The sequence below is a fragment of the Arachis hypogaea genome, chromosome 12 (assembly GCF_003086295.3).
Source record: "Arachis hypogaea cultivar Tifrunner chromosome 12, arahy.Tifrunner.gnm2.J5K5, whole genome shotgun sequence".
Lineage (NCBI taxonomy): Eukaryota > Viridiplantae > Streptophyta > Magnoliopsida > Fabales > Fabaceae > Arachis > Arachis hypogaea.
Window position 1 is genome coordinate 107211605 of NC_092047.1, and position 23001 is coordinate 107234605.

Sequence of the window (23001 nt, forward strand, 5' to 3'; positions counted from 1 at the left end):
AAGAGGTGTTTCACAAAATCTTGACCAGTTACAGAGAATGTAGTTTGGATCCCTTTTGTTGTTAATGACAATGCCAGAGATAACACTAGGGATTGTTGTTAAAATCCATCCTATGGTTATGAGCATGAGTTATGCATGTGTTTATAATACCTTTTTATACACGACTAGCATAACTCCCAAACTTGTGGGAGTAACAAAACAAGAGCTTCTATTCTATATCAGTATATTGTGATTTTGTTCTAATCCCATTCCCTGAAGCTTATACCTTACACCTTTATTACTTTTTATTTCTTTCTTTCAAGAAACCAAATCCAACGAGAAAGAGGATTTACCTTCCATGGAAAGCTAGAAATCAGCAAAAAGGAACCTATTAAGCAAATTTCATCCTACATGAGAGGTGATGAGGAAGACGATATTTCGGATATAGCTGAGTTTGAAGAAACTGATAACATTGTTACAGACCCTGTAAGTTGGGTATCACTTTCTAGGAAGCTAGATTGTTGTTTCTTAACTGTTATACAACTGTATTTGGACTAAAAAGTGAAGTTTTATTGAATCACATGAAAGAGAACAGAAATGTGTATCGACTGTCATATGCAGATGTATTCTCATACTATGCTTGTTGTAAGAGTCTTTTCAGGCTGGTCTGTCTTTGCAATATTTGTTGGAATTAAAATGATAGGTAGGATGTAGGCAATTACAACCTGAATGTGAGCTCTAACTCAATTTTTTATTTTAATACTTTTTATTTTTTATTTGCATAATTTGTAATAGTAATATATTGTTTCAAATAATTCTCCACTAGTTTACTTATTTTTTATTAACTATATATTTTCGTTGTTTACTTGTTTAGTACTGATTTAAGAAATGTGATTTTGTCATTGTTTACTCTTTAGTCTACATATCTAGTGGCTCATGAATCTGATGATGATAATATTCTACGAACCCGAACTTACGACATCAGTATCACGTAAGATGAGTTTCAAACTTACAGTGTAACTTTTCTTGATTGCCATTTGTTCCTGAACAAACTGCTACTTGTGATATTAGAGAAGATTGGGTATCTTTTCCTGACATATCACACAAGTGTTAAGATTTTCCTGAACAAATTGTTGGAGGATATTTATTTCTAACATATTTGTATTTCTCCTATTTTCCTTGTATCTTGTTCTTTCTGTCAGATAGAAAGGACTACCTATTTTGTATTTGAAACAAACAGTCTTTAGACAATAATTTGAATAGTTCTATTTGACTTATTTGTAGGTATGATAAATATTATCAAACACCTCGAGTATGGCTTACCGGGTATGATGAGGTTTGTTTTTCACAAGATCTTTTAACTATATATATTCATTCACTTTTGTCGGTCTATAAGCCTACGATGAACCTACCAGGACAACTACTGTTTGCTTATTTTAAGTAGTGGATATAAATGATGTTAATATCCCGAACTGGGGGCTCAGGGGGTGGGTTGATAACAGTTCCTTATTCTTTTTTCATTTTTATACCTTGGAAACTTAGTTCACTGGTTTATGATCCCATCTTTCCATCTTGCAGTCAAGGATGATTTTACGACAAGAACTTGTCGTTGAAGATGTTAGTCAGAACCATGCTCACAAAACGGTGAGATATGACATGAATTGTTTATGTGAAGGATATTTTATCAAAATTCAATACGATATTTATTTTTGGATGAATCATTTTGAGGTATAGATCATAGTTACATGCTTAAAGGCTAAAACTATTAAGCTTAATACTTCCTATGTTTTTAACCCCTCTATTTATCAATTTATAAACTTGTGTTAATACGTTATTGTTCTAAAATGAAATATATATAGGTAACAATTGAGGACCGCCCTCACTTGCCTGGTAAGCATGCATCTATTCATCCATGTCGACATGGAGCAGTGATGAAGAAAATCATTGATGTTTTGATGTCACGTGGGGTTGAGCCAGAAGTTGACAAGTAAGCCATTTCTTTCCAAGATATTATTGCTTTCAAGAAATGTAATTAAGATCTTCCACATGGTGATATAAACTGGATTTTTCTTTTAATAAATCTAAAGCAACATTGTCTATAATTGTTTACAACATCCATACAAATATTGTTTCCTCATTAGCTTCACAATTTTTTATTTATTACTTATGTAATTACTGGCTTTCAGGTGATGGAATATTTGATTATGGAATCTGCCTAAAGATTGTTTGTAGCATATAGTCAAGCATGCATCTATTTTTTGTTCAACAGTCATTCACCCCTTTCCTAGTTTCTGTGGTTAATTATATTATGTTCCTTGAGATAGGGGCAACTTTATATGCTTGAGATGCCATATTGAATTCCAACATGTATGCTTATGCCTGTTAATTTTACTTCAACCACTCCGTACGACTTGAATTCCCATAAATAATGACTTGTTTTTATTCATATTCGTGAGTTGTGTAAGCTTTCAACTGGAACTTGGTACGACGCTTCTGGATCTGGTCCCTCTTAGCAATGCTTGACTTAGTATAATCACATTTTATTTCTTGGAGTAGCATAACTAAATATAAGTAATGTATTTGTGTAGGTACCTGTTCTTATTCTTGAAGTCTATGGCCTTTGTAATTCCAACTATTGAGTATGATTACACATTGGACTTTGATTTTGGTAGCTCCATCAACAACTGACTAAGGTAACTAATTTTTATTTATTTTCCTTAGTATCATAACATGGTTTTTTTCTTTCATTCTTATATTCTTTTTTTTAGATGGTAGCAGCATATTCAAGTATAACAGGGGAATATACTCCATTGTTAATTTTTCATTGGATCCAATGCAGAAACACTCAGTCCTTTTATCTTGTTTTGTTGCACATGTATTCAGATTGCGAATCAACCTTGCTGTTGTTGCCAAGTGTACATGTCATGTAAATTACGGCCACATTAGTGTGGTTTGGTTATTGTTTTTGTACATATATAGCTAACTCTATGTCACTCTATAATGAAATATATGGCAGCCAATGTTTATCGTTACGTACCCCCTAACTTCTATTTTAAAAAAAAAAATCATAGATTTCATTAAGATAACAAGAGTTACAATTATGACCACTTGAGTCGGTAATAATAGAAGAAATGAGATTTTCCAACAAAAATTAACCTAAAGAGAATGATAATCAAATAGAAGTCACTACTCACTTGTGTGTAATCTCACTTAAAATGTGCGGTGAAACTTATAGATGATTTTGCTTAGTCGCTTGTGCTCTTTATGCATAGGAAATTGAGTGTTAAATGAAGATCAAAATGTGTCACCTTACATGGTTTTTAAAAGCGAATCACTTCCTTAATGTTGAGCTTGTTAAGCTATTATGTACGCTTTTGTAGTGAAATGTTGATTAGATTTGGACTTATAGCTTGATAATTATATGACATTTAAGTTGAGTTATGTGAAAGATCACCCTCAAATATAGGACTAGCGAATTTTAGAGTTTAATTTTGATGTACTTACAGTGTAAAAAGTTTTATACTAAGTTTTACACTTTATACTGTCATCTAATCACATTAGTATTTTTGTATCATTTACGCGGATAAAGTAAAAGGTTGTTATATTTACTAATATAACGTTACGTAATTGGATGTACGTGTAAAAGATAAAAATAAAACTGTCTTATACTCACATTAAATCAAAATTGATTTCTTAAGAAATTGCTAATATCCCTTACCAATTACATAACGTTATTTTTTGGTAAGGGATATTAGCAATTTCTAAAGAATTTAATTTTGATTTAGTGTGAGTATAAGATAGTTTTTTTTTTACATATACATCCAATTACGTAACGTTATATTAGTAAATATAACAACCTTTTACATTATCCGCGTAAATGATTCAAAAATACTAATGTGATTAGATGATAGTATAAAGTGTAAAACTTAGTATAAAACTTTTTATACTGTAAGTACATCAAAATTAAACTCTAAAATTCGCTAGTCCTATATTTGAGGGTGATCTTTCACATAACTCAACTTGAATGTCATATAACTATCAAGCTATAAGTCCAAATCTAATCAACATTTCACTACAAAAACGTACATAATAGCTTAACAAGCTCAACATTAAGGAAGTGACTCGCTTTTAAAAACCGTTTAACACTCAAGTTCCTATGCATAAAGAGCACAAGCGACTAAGCAAAATCATCTACAAGTTTTGCCGCACATTTTAAGAGTAATTTACACACAAGTGAGTAGTGACTTCTATTTCATTATCATTCTCTCTAGGTTAATTTTTGTTGGAAAATCTTATTTCTTCTATTACTGCCGACTCAAGTGGTCCTAATTGTAACTCTTGTTATCTTAATGAAATCTATAATTTTTTTAAAATAGAAGTTAGGGAGAACGTAACGATAAGCATTGGCTGCCATATATTTCATTATAGAGTGATATAGAGTTAGCTATATATATACAAAAACAGTAACCAAACCACACTAATGTGGCTGTAATTTACATGACATGTACACTTGGCAACAATAGCAACATTTATTCGCAATATGAATACATGTGCAACAAACCAACAAAACAAGATAAAAGGACTAAGTGTTTCAATGTTGGATCCAATGAGAAATCAACAATGGAGTATATTCCCCAGTTATACTTGAATATGCTGCTTCCATCTAAAAAAAATATAAGAATGAAAGAAAAAAATTCATGTTATGATACTAAGAAAAATAAAAAAAAAATCAGTTACCTTAGTCAGTTGTTCCTGGAGCTACCAAGATCAAAGTCCATTGTGTAATCATACTCAATAGTTGGAATTACAGATGCCATAAACTTCAAGAATAAGAACATGTACCTACACAAATACATTACTTATATTTAGTTATGCCACTCCAAGGAATAAAATGTGATTATACTAAGTCAGGCATTGCTAAGAGGGACCATATCTAGAAGTACCATATCAAGTTCTAGTTGAAAGCTTACATAACTCACGAATTTGAATAAAAACAAGTCATTATATATGGGAATTCAAGTCGTACGGAGCGGTTGAAGTAAAATTAACAGGCATAAGCATACATGTTGGAATTCAATATGGCATCTCAAGCATATAAAATTGCCCCTATCTCGAGGAACATAATATAATTAACCACAGAAACTAGGAAAGGGGTGAATGACTGTTGAACAAAAAACAGATGCATGCTTGACTATATGCTACAAACAATCTTTAGGCAGATTCCATAATCAAATATTCCACCATCTGAAAGCCAGTAATTACATAAGCAATAAATAAAAAATTGTGAAGCTAATGAGAAAACAATATTTGTATGGATGTTGTAAACAATTACAGACAATGTTGCTTTAGATTTATTAAAAGAAAAATCCAGTTTATATCACCATGGGAAAGATTTTAATTACGTTTCTATGAAAGCAATAATATCTTGGACAGAAAGGGCTTACTTGTCAACTTTTGGCTCAACCCCACGTGACATCAAAACAACAATGATTTTCTTCATCATTGCTCCATGTCGACATGGATGAATAGATGCATGCTTACAAGGCAAGTGAGGGTGGTCCTCAATTGTTACCTGTATATATTTCATTTTAGAATAATAACGTATTAACATAAGTTTATAAATTGATAAATAGAGGGGTTAAAAACATAGGAAGTATTAAGCTTAATAGTTTTAGCCTTTAAGCATGTAATTATGATCTATACCTCAAAATGATTCATCCAAAAATAAACATCGTATTGAATTTTGATAAAATATCCTTCACATAAACAATTCATGTCATATCTCACCGTTTTGCGAGCATGGTCCTGACTAACATCTTCAACGACAAGTTCTTGTTGTAAAATCATCATTGACTGCAAGATGGAAATATGGGATCATAAACCAGTGAACTAAGTTTCCAAGGTATAAAAATAAAAAAAAGATTAAGGAACTGTTATCAACCCACCCCCTGAGCCCCCAGTTCGGGATATTCAAATCATTTATATCCACTACTTAAAATAAGCAAACAGTAGTTGTCCTGGTAGGTTCATCGTAGGCTTATAGATCGACAAAAGTGAATGAATATATATAGTTAAAAGAAGATCTTGTGGAAAACAAACCTCATCATACCCGGTAAGCTATACTCGAGGTGTTTGATAATATTTATCATACCTGCAAACAAGTCAAATAGAACTATTCAAATTATTGTCTAAAGACTGTTTGTTTCAAATACAAAATAGGTTGTCCTTTCTATCTGACAGAAAGAACAATATACAACAAAGAAAATAGGAGAAGTACAAATATGTCAGGAATAAATATCCTCCAACAGTTTGTTCAGAAAAATCTTAGCACTTGTGTGATATGTCAGGAAAAGATACCCAGTCTTCTCTGATATTACAAGTAGCAGTTTGTTCAGGAACAAAATGGCAATCAAGAAAAGTTACACTGTAAGTTTGAAACTCATCTTACGTGATACTGACGTCGTAAGTTCGGGTTCGTAGAATATTATCATCATCAGATTCATGAGCCACTAGATATGTAGACTGAAGAGTAAACAATGACAAAATCACATTTCTTAAATCAGTATTAAACAAGTAAACAACGAAAGTATATAGTTAATAAAAAAAATAAGTAAACTAGTGGAGAATTATTTGAAATAATATATTACTATTGCAAATTATGCAAATAAAAAATAAAAAGTATTAAAATAAAAAATTGAGTTAGAGCTCACATTCAGGTTGTAATTGCCTACATCCTACCTATCATTTTAATTCCAACAAATATTGCAAGGATAGACCAACCTGAAAAGACTCTTACAACAAGCATAGTATGAGAATACATCTGCATATGACAGTCGATACATATTTTGTTCTCTTTCATGTGATTCAATAAAATTTCACTTTTTAGTCCAAATACAATTATATAACAGTTAAGAAACAACAATCTAGCTTTCCTAGAAAGTGATACCCAACTTACAGGATCTGTAACAATGTTATCAGTTTCTTCAAACTCAACCATATCCGGAATATCGTCTTCCTCATCACCTCCCATGTAGAATGAAATTTGCTTAATAGGTTCCTTTTTGCTGATTTCTAGGCTTTCCATAGAAGGTAAATCCTCTTTCTCGTCGGATTTGGTTTCTTGAAAGAAAGAAATAAAAAGTAATAAAGGTGTAAGGTATGAGCATTAGGGAATGGGATTAGAACCAAATCACAATATATTGATATAGAATAGAAGCTCTTGTTTTGTTACTCCCACAAGTTTGGGAGTTATGCTAGTCGTGTATAAAAAAGTATTATAAACACATGCATAACTCATGCTCACAACCATAGGACGGATTTTATTTCAATTTCAATGATAATTATTTCAATTCTGGTTATTAGCTTGAAAATTTATTTGAAATTTTGGAGATTTCAATATTTTGCAGATAAATCCTTAGGTCTTTGTAGACTGGAGGTGAGCTAGCCACACTGGATTCAAGGGAAAAAAGGTTACTTGTCTACCATAACATTTGCTAGTATGCCACTCACAAGTGGAAAGAACTTAATTCAAGTATGGAAAGCCCGTCAAGGGTTTTTTTTTTATTGTGGTTCTGGTGGGTGGAGGGTGGGGGGCAGGGGAGCAGTTCCAAGGTAGAAAACGAATTATTAAAGGAATTGATTGGCCAACCCAATATGCTTATGTGAGTATGTCAATGGAGCAACTTGATCATTCATTCTCTTTTTCGTCAAAAGGAGTAGTAGAATTAGGGAATTCAACGAAACACAGAAACGACATCTGGTCTCAACAATGAGCACAGATCGAAACATAGATGACGAGGGTGGAAAAAATTGGTAAGAGTTTGTTTTAGGAAAAGAAAAGTGGAAGTTTATGATTAGATGGGGGTTGTGGCACGCCCAGAAGCTCGACATGAGAGTCTGACGTTGACACCGATCTACGATGTTGTTGCCTCACCTCTTGCATTTAATGAACATAATACTAACTAACTTTGGAAAAGCCTATATTTGTAAAAAGCCAATACTACAAAACCATTATTGCACTAAGATTGTGGGGGTTATTTTAAGTAGTGGACTAACCTAACCCCAAGCTTGTGTAAGGCAATGTAACACAACCCTAGAATAATGCCTCCAACAACATACATACCTTTAGGTTATTCACGAGTTGCTAGCCATCCATCATTTTCTTCATTATCAAGTAGAACTTCTCCTCCAGCCGCTTCATATTCTTCTTCAACAAATGTAGCTCTCCGCAAATACGGCACTATCAAGTGTTAAGCAACTTCATAAACCAGCATTAATGAGGACAGCCATTGATAACAAATTCAGGAGAAACCTCAGGAAAATACAGGTATCATAACTTTCTAGCTTTAAGGACAGAAAGAGCAACATAATACAGTTCAAACTAGACTGAAGATAACAAGAACAAAGAAGATGTATGACATACAAATACATCCCAAGCTCGACTCTTACCATTCCTAGTAATTAAGAATTGTTTATCCGCTGGCAAATATGGCTTCCTTTTGCTTGGCTCACCTGATTCCCAATTATGCAATGGAAAAACAGAACATTAACAATTAATGAGGACACAAAAAGAAAGACCTCTTAATTTTGAGCTTTAGCAATTGTCATAACACAAATGAATGAAAATTTCGAATGCTTGCTATTAGTTAATATACGTATCCCGGAAAGTCCCATATGACCCCAAACCCTTTTTTACAAGGACCAAAGCTATATAACATGATCAAAACCCTTCTGAGAGGTAAAATTTTGAGGCTTGAAAGCAGATTGAAAATATATATATATATATATATATATATATATGGAAATAACGAATAGCCATTAGAGGAACGGAAATATCGTGTAACAGGGACCCTAATTAAGAAAGATGAAATCTTTGGGATGAAAAAAAAAAAGAAAGGGGAAAAATTTACCAGAACCAAGTGGGGCATTTGGCAACGAGATTGTCGCCGGCGGTGACGAAGTCAGAGACACTGAGAACTCCTTTCTATTTGAAGGCTGAGACGGTTCGAGCGCTCGTGATCCTCTCAACTGTGCCCTTGAAAGCTTCGTGAATCTTCTGAGACAGAAGCATCCTCTTCTCTTTTGAAGAAGTTGAATGCAGAAATGCAGACTCAGATTGTAGACTGCAAAGGAGGAAGAGAAATTGGATTATACGAATGAGAGAAAAAGTTTTGGACTTCCTTTCTCAGTTTTTTTCTTTTTTTTTCCTTTTTCGTTTTTTGCTTGTAAACATGGTCACCTTGTCAATAAAAACAATAACTATTGGGGTTTGTGGATTTGTATTACTTGCTAGTTTTTCACATTTTTAAACTAAAATAAATAATTAATTGTTCCTTTCTCTACATCAATGTTTTCATATATTTTTTTCTTTTTTTATAATTAGCGAGCTCAACACAATAAAGTGGAGCGACAAAGTCTCAAACAGAGTTTAAAACACTAATATCCAACGAAAAAATCTGAAAACAATCTCTAGTGTTATCTCTGGCATTGCCATCAATAACAATAGAGATCCAAACTACACTATTCTCTGTAACTGGTCAAGATTTTGTGAAACACCTCTTCCACTCCGGCTTCCTTGTTATTAAAGATCTGCCCATTCTTCTCTAGCTAAACATTTCAAATAACTGCAAAGAAACATATGAGCCACTTGTTTCGCTCCTCCTTCCTCCTGATGACTCCTGTCCAGCTCTAGAAATATTATTTCAGTGAACTCGGAATAGACCACAGCCTCCCAAAGTCGGATAGCCATTCACACCACCGCTGAATTTTGAGTCCTCAACTATAATCAGGCAGTGATCTGACAAACCTCTCATTCCACCTTTTAATCGAGTTTTCGGAAACTTCTCAAGCCAATCTACACTCAATAGACCACTCTATCAATACAACTGCAGGAGCGGCCTCTAAATCATGTATATTTTCGATCGTTCGACGGTAAGTCCACTAACTGCATATCTTGAATCCAATCCTTGAACTGTTCTGTCGACGCTGTTAACCTGTCCTGACCTTTCCTCTCTTCAACTTGTATAACCTCATTAAAGTCTCCCATGAAGTACATCAGACCTTGACATAACCCAGCTATAAAGCTCAGTTCATCCCACACAGCCAGTTTCTCAATCCTAATAAGAGTACCATATACTAAACAAAACGCACAATTGAACTCATTTTTTAAAAGCACTCCTTCAACACATAACTATCTCTCCCTTTTGTAACACTAATTCATTTTAAACATGATGTCATCCTACATTAATAACAGACTCCCAGATGTGCCTTCCGACCTTACTCACTCCCACCCCCCCAGTATCACTCTCCCAAATACGTACTATATCAAACTTAGTTACAACTTCATCTTAGTTTCAACCAAACCTAGCATATTCACTTTTTGCTTCTTTTTTAATTCTTTCACCATACTTAATTTTTAACACCCCGTAACCCCCTAATATTCTAAGAGCTAAAAATCATTTTAATACTGTTTTACACACCTTTATGAGATTCTTGGGTCTGCATCTTCGTGCCTTTACTTTCTTCTTCGTTAATCTCCCCTTTTGAGCTAATGTTTCATTCTGTTCTTGAAGAATTGCCATGATATCATATTCATCGTTGTACTGCACGGCTCCTGATTCAATAGCCAACTCCCAAGTCCTCCTTTTTCCAGCATCTGTTCCTCCCGTTCCAACGCGTTTCCATCATTGTTTCCCGGCATTCCAACGCCAATGTCCACCACAATCCCAGTCCCGATTTTGCCTCCATCAATCCCTGCATCATTCAAGATCGGGCAGCCTCCAAGTGCGTCTTCTCCACCTCTAATCAGACCATCTTGGGAGCTCGCGACACTTTTTCCACGCACGAAACACCTCAACGCCGCTTCCTCGTCAAGCCCACCATCCATTGAAGAGCGTAGCCCCGTCATTGCCAGCGATGAGCGGTACCCAGGCGATGATACTGGTTCCATAGGGGGCGTCCCAACGGTTGTCACTCGCGAGAAGCATTCACCGCTGTAGGCCCGACGGCATCCTCACCTTCACTAACCCGTCGCTGCTCGCCGGCTTGGAGCTCTGCCTTCAGCTTTCCCATGCTGCGTGAATCAGGTGCACCGTCCAGAAGAGAGATCTCCCCTTCAAAGTGTTGTTGAACCGCAGCGCATGACACATGATTTGGAGCGGCTACAACACGGTCCACCCTTGCCTGACCCGAACTCACGAGCCCACCTCCTCTAGCAGCATCATCGTGAGCTGGGCTTCCAAGTAAGGAAATGAGGCCCAAGCTCTCTCCTTTGGCACAAGTATTACAAAAATCATTATTGGGCCTTCTAAGAAGCATGTTTTGGGTTTCTTTTTTCCTCCAAAAATGCCTTTTCTTCAACCTACCGTTCTCATAATCACAACTAATTATTTTTTCTGATTTAGCATCATTAATAATCAAATCATTATATCCCATAAAATCATCACTTTTCTCTAAATTAGAATCATCAGTGTCTCTTGCTGCACGAATTTAAATTGAATTGCAATTACTCCATTCATTCAAAATATTCTCTGGAATTACTACTCTGTCTTTCTCCGTTTCTTCCTCTCTTGGCACCGCCATCACCAACTCAACCACTGGATCTCTGCTTTCCACCGGTACTATGGCGCTTGAATTGCTTTCAACCACCTCTGCAAGCTTGCACTCCATTTCATAACTCTCATGATCAACCTCTTTAACCAGGACATCAAATCCGCTAGTCCCAATTGTGACGTGAATCCACTCGTTGATGATGTCCATGATACAGGTATCAAGTTGCACCCGTTTCATGCTGAATGAGAGGTATGATTCCGTGGCTTTGTCACACCCGACAACTTATCTCCATTAGCTTCCTATTATCTTGAATGTTTCTGCTGACCACATTTGCAAAGGAACACCAAAGCACTCTAACCATAGCCTTCGAGTTTCACTGCGCTCCTCCTCATCCCATCTCCATACACTTTGAAAAAATTGCAACAGGTTGTTCATTTTGAACGTGTAAGCTTCTTTTGCATTCAAGACACTATCAAAAGTCAGGAGTGCTTTGTACGCTCCTAGTTCTCGCACTTGCACAACTTGAGGCAAATTCTTCGCAATCATGCACTTTAAAGAAGTAAATTCAATAGCCTTTGTCGTCCGCTATTAGACTCCTCTGTAACCAGTCTGGATTCACTTTTGCCACCGAAATTTTCCTCTTCTTCGTCCACCCATTACCATGTGGATCTTCTTTTTTTCCATTGTCCCTCTTCTCTTTCACATTTTTCTCTGGAACCCTTCGGCTTTCCTCTTGTTGAGGTTGAAGCTTAACAATATTCTGAGCGTCACCCGCCTCATGATCTCTCTTCCTGCTCTTTACTTCATTCGTACGTTGATACCTAACTTCTCCTACTGAAACAACCTTCTCTCGTAATCTCATTCTATTCATCTCCGCAATAGCCTTCATATCGCCACCCTTCGTTGTAGACCGAACGAACGCAAAAACGTATGTATTTCCATTTTTTGTTTTCGTGAGAGATAGATGTCATTTATACGTCTAGTCCAGTTGAACAAGTGGTATAACTCCCTCTTTGATATATCTTCAGGAAGATGATCTACAAAAATAGAGAATGATTCCTTTTTCAAACGACAATACTCTTCTCGATTTCAAACCCTCGGATCTCTACTAAATTGTCTAGTTCTACCCCCTCCCGGTGTTTTCCACTCCTCTCGCTCTCTCACCATAGTCGCTCTCACCCTTGTTCTTCATATTTTTTTTTTCTAAATTATTACTTTATTAGTAAACAAAGCGAGAGTGAGTTTTTTTCAACCGAGAGTCAGCTTTTTTTTAAAAGATTACGGGTAAATTGCAGTGATCATTTTACTTTTTAAAAGAAACCCAAATCACACGTTTTCACATGTTGTATTCATATTATTATGTGTAAATTATCACCTTAACATTAGGGCTTAAAATATTTTAATAAAGAATTCTCATCAAGTATTCAACAACGAAAACTCAAAATTCAAAAACAAATCCTTTAAATAAAGCATGTAACTCAATTTAATTTTTGTTCCTTGTTTTGAGATTTTTTTTTAAGAAATTTTGTTAGCACATGCCTGTAAATAATATAATAGATTTTTTTGTATAAATATATTATATATATGTTAAAACTTTATCAAGTATTTTTAGAATATCTGTTAATAATATTTTTTTTGGAATATAAATAGCATAAGTTATATTTAAGATTTGACAAAATTATACTTATCATTTTAAGTCAGTATTGCATTTGCATCCAATTCTATTTATGGTTTAATCTTGATTAAATAGTGTAATAAAATATTTTAACATTAATTAAAATTGACACAAATATTATGAATTAAAAAAATTGAAAGAACTTAATTAATACATTAATTCACATTTTTATTTTTCATTGTCACTGTCATTTATCACTATTTATAAAAGTATGGTAATTATTATTAAAGTTATTGAGCCTATTTTTCCTACAACGACAAATTATGATAGTATTGTACTGATACATTTAAAATATAGACAAATAATAATTAGCTATGTAAAATTTATTTTTTACATTAATATTTATTTATTTTTTAAAATATATATTAATATCAGCACTTTTATTATAACACCCTTTTAATTAAATAAAAAAAAATATTTATTTTATTTAATTTTAATAAAAATCTTAAACATTTTCTCTTTATTCGATTAGATAAAAATATTCTTTTAAATTAATCAAATTTTAAAATTTAACTCATCCTAATTTTATATTTTCAAGCCAATGAGTAATAGCTCAAATGGCATAATCTCCCCATACTCAATTAAGAGGTTGCGGGTTCGAATAATTTATATTTTCTCCTATCTTTGATTAAAAAAAAAAAATTATATTTTCAAATAATTTAAATAACAAAACAAAAATATATCTAAAAAACAAAAAAAAAAATAAAAAATTCCTTCTGAAATCTGGTTTCAGAAAGACAGAAACCCACTTCATCTTCTCAAGTTCCTCCCTCCTGTTCGTATCTCTCTCTCCCCCTGGAGCTCGGGCTCTCTCATCTTTCTCACCGTGGCGTCGCCGTTGCTCTCTGTCTCGTCATCGTCTTGCACATAGTCGGGCGCCTTCGTTGCGCTCTTCGTCGCCGGCGGCAGAAGCAGCAGGTCTTGGGACTCGTCGTCTTCTTGCTTCGAGTCTCGCCGTCAGCCTCCTTCGCGCAATCAGAAGCTGTTTCATGATTTGGTGAGTTCTAACAAAGGTAGGATTTTATTGTTCCAAGCTAGTTGAAACTTGAAACCGTGACGCTGATGTTTTCTCCCCTTTCCATTGGAATCATCGAAACCAAAGCCACACACTGTTAAAACCAGTGTTCCTCCTTCGTAGTTTCCATCATTCATTGCAAGCTTTTCTCCATTTCCTCGCACACCATTCTCCATTCCTTCTTCGACCTCATCGCCACAAAGAATCCTTATATTCTCGCTCTCCCACTTCGCTAGATCACACTGTCATTTGAGCTCAGCAGCTAAAAAAAATCGGTTTTTGATTTGTGGGGTTTGTTCAAAATGGCATCTTTCACCATCCCTTGTCCCAAGTGTCTCTCTTTTTCACGTTTGGGATTGAACTCTCAGACCACACAATGGAACATGCACGTAGCTGGGTTGGGATTGAAGAAATCCCAGTCATTCGGATCTTTGGTTTATGATTCAAACTCAATTGGGATTCAGGTGTGTGTGATTTGTTCTGATTCCAAATGTGATTGTTTTTTTTTGTTCCTTTGTCGTGCCTGGTTTATGTAGATTACATGTTTGAGATTTTGATTCTATGATTTTGAAGCTGAAAATGTCGTTCAATTTTGATTATATTCTATTACCTTCAATTTCGATAGTGAAGGTTTGAAGCCTTGATTTGAAGGTAAGAAGAGATAGTTTTCAAGTTTATTGGCTGAATTAAGCAATTTGGGTGCCGTGCAGTTAACTTGTTTCTTTTTTAGCATTTATCAGTTGTTAATTATTGTCTATGTTCTCATTTTAGCAATTCTATTGTGTTTGGCATAAATTAGTGTGACTCATTATCAGTGTCTTTTCCACATTGAGACTCCTATACTTTTGGAATTTAAAAAAGGTAACTAACTTTTCTTTGACATAAAAGGTTAAAGGGTGAAGCTTTTAACTTATTTTATAAGATCCTTTAAATCAGGTGTCTGAATGTTCATGAAGGAATAGGAATATCAATATAGCTATTTTATTTTGACATCATAATTTATTGCTAAGCATAAAAGGCTTACTCTCACATTTGGAAACTGTAGACATAAAGAATAACAAAAATATGTAATGCGAGCATTGAACGTGACAATGGAAGAAGTATGTGATGCACTTTATGAAGGTGATTTTCTTGGTCCTTCAATTTTTTGTAAGAAACTGTTGATAATTGTGATAGTAATATTAGATTTTGTAGGGAACACAAGTTACACAAAACTTTGCATGGTCACACTGCTGCCCTAAAACATTATAGACAACCAGTATCATGTTGATTATTTGAATCTAGCACCATTTTGCTGCACGTGGGGACCATGGATTGTGGTAGTGCTGTTGTTAGGTTTGATTATTGTTCTGAAATTATTTGATTTATGCTATCATGGTTGAGTATGGAGGAGCATAGATTGTGGTAGTCTTTGTTAGTGTACAGACAACTGTTTTCTGAACAAGTTAATTGATCACTTTTTGAAGCTTGCTTGGTAAATCATGATGAAATCTGTTTATCATATAGAAATGTTCACTTGTCTCTGCTTCCACTTGTATAATAGCTTTGAAATTTGTCTTTGGTTTGTTAGGAAATGAGTTGCCTGCTGAGTTCCTCCAAACCTTGCTGAAGATGGCACCGACGACTGATGAACAACTTAAGCTTAGACTTTTTACTGGTGAGCTATCTCAACTTGGCCCTGCTGATCAGTTCTTGAAAGCAATGGTTGACATGCCATTTGCTTTTAAGCGAATGGAAGCACTTCTTTTCATGAGTACACTTAAAGAGGAGCTCAATTCTACTATCGAGTCTTTTGCAGTTCTAGAGGTACAATATCTAAATCATGATCATGGCATTAAAATTTTGTAGTTTTGAAGTGTTTGATTATCCCAAATAAGATGATAAACTGATTTGAGAGAGAATATCACCCCAATAAACATGATACATTGTTATATTGTAGAACACTATGGTGCTGTTTAGTTCATGTAGCAAACTCCACCGAGTGAGACATGGTTTAGTTGTTAAGGTCGTTGTGTTGTATCATCAAGATATATCATTCTGTCAATCTTAGGCTGGCAAAAGTAACAGAAGATCTCAAAGCAGTCTACAGATGCACAATCTCAGCATGCACCAAGATCCGACACTGAATGTGAACTTCCTCGGGAGGATAGTGCTGGCTATTCCTTGACTGCAAAGCATGCATTACTGGATGGAGAGGAGAACCTGAAGAAGGTTGATAGCTTCTCAAGGTGAATTACTAAAGAACTTGCAGAGGTGGATGAGAGCAGTAACTCTTGAGGACATTGTTGAGAGATGGTTTTGTGGTTTAGATTGTCTGGCCGAGATACATGGTGGAGCTGGTTCTATCCACCGATGAAGAACATGAATGGCTGCTATTGCCTTTATAGAGTAGGACTTGACCCACTTTGATGTGACTCTTAAACAAACCCACTTAGCGGTATGTATAAGCTCTTCTGTTTTATTTATTCCATATGTACCCAAATAGTTTGTGCAATAACAAATTACAATTTATTTTTTCGCTGCCTTGTTATATTGCCCTTAAACCAGACCATTTAGGGAGAAGGGGATGATTTTAATCTCTCAGGAAATGCCTCTTTAGTCTTTATTATTAATTATTATTTATATTATCGTTCAGACAAGCATGGCGCGTATTGGAAAATAATACTCTTATTCTTTTGTCTTGTGCTCTAAATATCAAAGACAAATAACGTTTTCTTGAAAATAGATCTCAATTTTTATTCCAATTGATGTTAAATATTATCTTCCATCATACAATTTCTTTGGTTTCTTCTTAGCAGCATCAAATTAAGATTTATTTCTCGCTTTTCTATTAAAGGTCAGTTTCAAAACTTGACAATTGCTCATCAGAATCAGAAAAACCTCGAGATATTGTTCATGTTTAATGCGAGTAATTAACCAAAAGCAATCCATCCTTGATGCAAAGGTACTTTTTCTTCGAATTGCAGTAAATGCAAAACAAAATCGAGTATGAGTAAATGTACATCCGAAAGTTTTTCCATTTGCTGGAGAACAAACACAAGAAGCCTACTCAAACTGGCTCTGACCTACTGCAGAATCAATTTTTGTGATGTACACATTTGGCGGCGGACAAAACAAAAGAGAACACTAAAATCGATTTCATAAATAAAGGAAACTGCCAAATGGTTATCTACTTCATCAATGATATACCAATATACATTGACCCAATTCACATTTTCTTTTTGCTGCCTTTCTTCTTTAGTTTCAAGCTCTTCATGGACAACACACCAGAAGCGCTCTTACCTTCATACCTTTTGGTCATCTTTACAACACTTGACATACCCTTTCTCGCTGCAGCACGCTGCTGTGGTCGGCGACTCATCATTTTTCTATCAAGTGGCCAGTATGCGTATGGTTCGAGCTTGTCTTTCCTCTTCACATCTCCCCTGGCTTTCTTGCTAGCATATTCCTTCCCCGTGTAAGCCCACCCGGAGTCTGATGTTTTCCTTCGCTTCTGGGCTTTAGTCCCAGACTTCCCAGACAAGTGACTATAAGGCTTGCTCCTAGCATCGTACTCAGGTTCGGCAGGCTTTTCCTTCCTCTGTTTCCCTTCCTCGCGGATAATTAAACGTCCATGGGGATCTAGCTCCATCTCATCATCTTCGGACCTTGATTTTCTTGAGATGCTCAGATGATCTCAGAGCAGACCATGTTTTCCTGCGATCAAGCAGATCAAGCGGTTCATCATCTGATTCGTCAGACAAGTGCTCAGACAAATTCTTTTTTGGCCTGATGTTGGACCTACAGAAACAACCAACAATTGGGAACACTCCATTTTTAAGTTCCAATACAAACCAAAGTACATTTTGCAGTATTGAAGTTATCTCTTACAAAATGTTTGATCTATGCCAATTTACTCATTACATATTAAAAATAATAACAAAATCAGCAAAAGAATCCAGCCAGTAATAAGAATGGGCAAGTCAGAAGATACATCTTACCTCACTGAAGTTGCTTCGGATCTGCCCCTTCCAGAGATTGTCTTGGCATTTAGATAGTCCACATCACTCCCACCACTTTCTTCATCAAAATCTGAAAAGATTTTTGTATGATTCTACATACTTTGCCTGAAAATAAGCTTACATATATTTGTCAGTGCATAAAAGAATCGTGCATAATAACAAAAATCACAGCTTCAATGCCATATTAATGCACAAACATGTTTTAAAATGGCATTTGGTGCACCATACTGGATGTAGCTTTTCTAGCTAGTCACTAAAGTAACATTCACTTTGCTTTCATATATGCAACAATCATATACACTTGCAAAACAATACTACATCAAATGTGAAATTGGGTAGAAATTCAAGAGTCACAAACATAGATTTCTGGTGCTGAAACTATTTTCTCTGTCCCTAATAATGCAACCAAATACTTTGACCGTTACCCGGACTTGGTTGCTTTGGAGAAATGTGATTTAGTTTCCTCAGATTTAGCACCCCATTTTCTCTCTTTCCGTTCCTGGATCTGTTAGGAAATTGATTGAAAATCTCAGAAAAACTCTTCCAAAGGAAGGAAAAAAATACACTATAATGCTTGTCCAAATTACCTTGCGTATGTTGGTAAGAAGTTTCATATGTTCTTCGGGTATGACATCTTTAACAGCACCCTGTCCACACTTTGTGACAAGCATTCCCAAGAGAAGTTTAACCTGCAAAGAATTTGAATGTGTTAGCACTTGGCAGTTTACAGCATGAACAAGCACCATTATCCACAAAACAACAGTCATCCATTCATGAAGAAGATTTGCATGTCTGAACTTCTCGGAGGCGACACGCTAAACCAGCTTTTACCATTGAGGAGGCAAGAGACAGAGAGATTCTTGAGGTTATTGCTTAAGAGAGGGATGGCTGGTGAGGCTGTTGATGTTGGAGGAGAACTCTTGAAGCTTTCGAATAACGTTATCTCGAGGATGATCATGAGCAAGACCCATATGGAAAATGATGGTGAGGCTGAGGAGGTACGGAAGCTGGTGCAGGACACGGCAGAACTTACCGGGAAGTTTAATGCTTCGGATTTCATTTGGTTCCTCAAGAACTGGGACTTGCAAGGTATCAGAAAAAGGGTTGAGGAGATTCGGAACAGGTTTGATTCCTTGATGGAGAGAGTGATCAAGGAACATCAAGAGGAAAGGATGAAGAGGAAGAAGGAAGGAGAAGATGGTGAAATCAAAGACCTACTTGATATATTATTGGACATACATGAAGATGATAACTCTGAGATACATTTGACTAAAGAGAACATCAAGGCCTTCATCTTGGTAAGTTTCAGATTCGTATATATATATATATATATATATCTAGAAGCATTAATTTTTAAACTTAACAATTTCATTTTCATCAATATTGCAGGACATATTTATAGCAGGAACAGACACTTCAGCATTAACTATAGAATGGGGTCTAGCTGAGTTGATAAATCATCCTCAAGTGATGGAGAGGGCAAGACAAGAGATTAAAACTGTGGTTGGAAATAATAGGATAGCAGAAGAATCAGACATTGTCAACCTTCCTTATCTTCAAGCAATACTCAAAGAAACACTGAGAATTCACCCAACAGGTCCAATGAAAGTTAGAGAGTTTGTTATAGCCTTTAGTCTCATTGACCACAACGGAAATAGAAGGCCATCTGCATGTCCACACACATAAGATCTCAAGCAATAACGTCAATTTGGGAAAAATATTCAGAATCAGTCTCCAAAAATTACTACAGCTGTAAATATGATCCAAAAGCAATAACATGAAATCAGTGATCCAAGTAAATATTAGAATCATCGATCAACAAGGGGATTATTCAAATCAACTACAAAGTTCTGTGCCATCATCTTGGTATTGGATATAGACAGAGGATTTGGGTTGAAATTCAGACGAGGGTTGAAATTTGGAAGGATTTGGTTTTGAAACTAAGAGAAACTAAGTTACTAAGGCACTTCGGAAAAAAAATTAAGAAAAACAGAGAATTGAAAAAGAGAGTGAAAGCATACTTTCTCTTCTTCCTCCAAACTACAAACCTTCTTCTTTCCACCAGTGGTGCGCCTCTTGTGCAAAGAATTTCTAGAAATACCTGAAACACAACAAACAAACAAACGCATTAGATACGGTATTGCAATTGAATTCTGTGAAAGCATCAAAAAATTTGGCAGGTGCCGTGGAAGCTCCACTGGGAAAGGGCTTCTTCTTCTTCTTCCTCTTTTCCAAAAGATAATTTGTTTCTTCTTCAAGATCAAGTTCTTCTGAATTTTTTTTTGTTCTTTAGATGTGCTCTTTTACTTTTTTTATATGAATGAACATCAGAAATTAGGATTTATGGAGGAGTATAAATATGATTGATAGTACATAAATATGGTTGATTTTTGAAGGTTCTACTTTTATGCCGTCTGTCATTTTAGCAAGCTCTGTGAAGTTGCTCCGTGAAATCCAAAGAACTCCCAGTTTAGGTCGTCATTTCCACTAGGCAAGTTCTTAGTTGCATGCAATTGGATTTATCCTTCTTTCTTCTTTAAGATTTTTCTTCATTTTTCGACCACGCACCGTTGAATGAATACCTTCAGTGTAGTGTTTTTGAGAAATCTCCACCTTTTATTATGCTGTCCTGTTTTTGGACATCTTTGTATTTCATTTTTTAATAATTAATGAAATATAACCTATTATCTTTGAAAAAAAATTAATCAGATGTTATTTTATTTTTAAATTATTTAAATTTATAAATATAAATTGACTCAATTTTTAAATTTAATTAATTTAAAAAGATATATTTTATCCAACATAAAAAAAGATATTTAGATTTTTTAATAAAATTAAATAAAAATTATTTTTTAATTTTTATTTAATTAAAAAAATATTATAATAAAAATAATAATTTAATATATATTTTAAAAAAATAAATATTAATATATAAAAAATAAATTTCATATAATTAATTATTATTTATCTATATTTTGAATATATCAGTTGGTATAAATTTATCGTCGTATCGAAACAAACACACTTTCTTTAATGCATGATACTAAGCAAAATCATCAATTTGGAAACTTTAGTTTTGCATAATCAAAAATTCAAAAAGAACATTAAAATCCTGTTCTGGTCAAAGGATTTTGCTTTCCTCTCTTGTTTTTTTTTTTTTTTTCTTTTTGGTACATGGTTTTAGTTTACTTTTAGGATATTGAGGAGAAGTAATATTTACCTAAAAGCCCATATTTTTCAGTCTCAGTTACACATGTTTATTATAGGCCTAACCTAACTCACTGCATTAAACGATGTTGTGACTTGTGTCGGAAAAAAATAGTGTTGCGACTCATTTAAAAAAAAAACAGATGTTGTGATTTAGGCTTAGTACACTTTTTATCCAAAACATTATGGGCCAAATTAATATTTGTGACTGCTTATAAAAAATTTTGGGCCAAAGAGACATCTTAGACCCAAATAAATATTTTTTACCAGTTCACGTCAAAAGTTATTTTTTAAGAAATTATTTTTCAATTTAACCGAAAAAACAATAAAATTATTTTCCTATTGTGGCAAAAGATAAATTTCCCATGCACCTTTCTTTTCTTTTTTTCATCTTTTGTATTTTTTAAAATATGAAGTATTGGATATATGAAGATAGTTTCAATGCACAATTAAAATATTTTTTTAGAGAGATATTTGTCTTCACACTTAATTATTGTAAAGTTTGATGACAATACTCTTTTAAAATATAATAAAACTAATAAATTTATTAATTAACAATAATAAAAATTTTTAACTTTCTTAAACAAAAAAATTAAAAGTACACTTTTTATTTATTTATTTTTTGCTAGATTCACCAATAGAAGATTAGTATCTGAACTCTATCCACTCAACCCGTGGTGAAACTTGAAACAAAATTTTGGGGGGACCAGATAGAGGATAATTGTCAAGATGCTTTTAATATAGATCCCATTTAAATTCGTCTAATTTTATCTCTCTGGTTTAGGTGATATTGTCAAATTTAAAGCCGTTTTTCAGGGTCTCGTTCCAAAAAATTAAGGTCAAACTCATCAGATGTAACTTTTTGAACTTTTAAAGGTTGTATTTCACTTTTTTCGTGATTCATTAAAGTGGAAGAACTATCTACAGGTGTTGATATTATAAAAGTTATATGTTTTCCTTCTTAAATATTAACCTTCCTCTTAAAAAATGTATCAATTCTTTAATTTTTCATTATTATTTTATATAAAATTTGAATATATATCTTATAAAATATGTAAAGAAGAAGTTAGAAGGACAAATATTAAAATTTATAATTTTTATTGAATTTTTTTTAGCAATTTATACAAATACAATAATATTAATACTTATTGATTCTATTATTTTTTATCATATAAAAAATTAAATTAAATAAACAGTAAAATATAAAATAATATTAAATTAATTAAATAAAAAATATCTAATTTTTTATATTTAAACTTAAAGATAGAGGGAGTGTTGCTTATTGAATTTATTGGATACTTTAAGTCATAGTAAAATATTTAAGTCAATTGAACTATTTTTTATCTTTTAAAAAAGTACCACTAATTTTTTTATAAAAAATTTGGGGGGTCATAGCCCCCCTTGTCTGAACTAAGCTCTGTCCCTTATTGGGATTCCCGTTCTAAGGAGCTACCGAACAACTTCGCTGGAGTACAGCTTCAGGGTGTTATGTGTGATTTAGGCTGGGTTTTGGTAAAATTTTTTGAATTTTATTTTGTGTTGGTTAAATTAAAAAACTCAAGTGTTTAAGTTTG

The 23001-nt window shown here is 34.1% G+C and overlaps 2 protein-coding genes and 2 pseudogenes across 13 annotated transcripts; 2 read left to right on the top strand and 2 right to left on the bottom strand.

The window, feature by feature from the left end:
* Positions 1–2753, top strand: part of LOC114924875 (autophagy-related protein 3-like) — a 75048-nt pseudogene extending 72295 nt beyond the window's left edge.
* An 11095-nt stretch (positions 2754–13848) lies between these two features.
* Positions 13849–16734, top strand: LOC112728113 (formin-like protein 5). Of its 11 annotated transcripts, none has more exons than XM_025778120.3 (4): positions 13849–14683; positions 15265–15341; positions 15790–16025; positions 16159–16734. In XM_025778120.3, the coding sequence occupies exons 2-4, from the start codon at positions 15290–15292 to the stop codon at positions 16267–16269; spliced, it is 399 nt and encodes a 132-aa protein (XP_025633905.1). In that variant the 5' UTR covers positions 13849–14683; positions 15265–15289; the 3' UTR covers positions 16270–16734. The 11 variants fall into 11 exon arrangements, 9 of the variants coding, with proteins under 9 accessions (XP_025633905.1, XP_025633903.1, XP_072065756.1 ...); XM_025778118.3 differs by having other exon boundaries at positions 13856–14201; positions 16270–16734; XM_072209655.1 differs by having other exon boundaries at positions 13866–14201.
* A 418-nt stretch (positions 16735–17152) lies between these two features.
* Positions 17153–18248, bottom strand: LOC140172991 (uncharacterized; annotated as a pseudogene).
* Positions 17153–20599, bottom strand: LOC112730472 (uncharacterized). 2 transcript variants are annotated; one of them, XM_072209657.1, is made up of 5 exons: positions 20242–20599; positions 18808–18909; positions 18646–18725; positions 18200–18325; positions 17153–17999 (listed from the first exon to the last, which is right to left on the bottom strand). In XM_072209657.1, exons 1-4 carry the CDS (start codon positions 20383–20385, stop codon positions 18313–18315), a joined length of 339 nt encoding a protein of 112 aa, XP_072065758.1. In that variant the 5' UTR covers positions 20386–20599; the 3' UTR covers positions 17153–17999; positions 18200–18312. The 2 variants fall into 2 exon arrangements, with proteins under 2 accessions (XP_072065758.1, XP_072065759.1); XM_072209658.1 differs by having other exon boundaries at positions 20269–20569.
* Positions 20600–23001: the final 2402 nt, after the last annotated feature.

Coding starts and splice junctions, on each gene's coding strand:
- LOC112728113 (XM_025778114.3), top strand. CDS start 15,290: ATGCGAGCATTGAACGTGACAATGGAAGAAGTATGTGATGCACTTTAT. Junction 15,342..15,789: donor ATGTGATGCACTTTATGAAG/GTGATTTTCTTG, acceptor TTGGTTTGTTAG/GAAATGAGTTGCCTGCTGAG. Junction 16,026..16,301: donor AGTCTTTTGCAGTTCTAGAG/GTACAATATCTA, acceptor ATCTCAAAGCAG/TCTACAGATGCACAATCTCA.
- LOC112730472 (XM_072209657.1), bottom strand. CDS start 20,385: ATGCTTTCACAGAATTCAATTGCAATACCGTATCTAATGCGTTTGTTT. Junction 18,910..20,241: donor GTTTGGAGGAAGAAGAGAAA/GTATGCTTTCAC, acceptor AATTCTTTGCAG/GTTAAACTTCTCTTGGGAAT. Junction 18,726..18,807: donor TTCTTACCAACATACGCAAG/GTAATTTGGACA, acceptor ATTTCCTAACAG/ATCCAGGAACGGAAAGAGAG.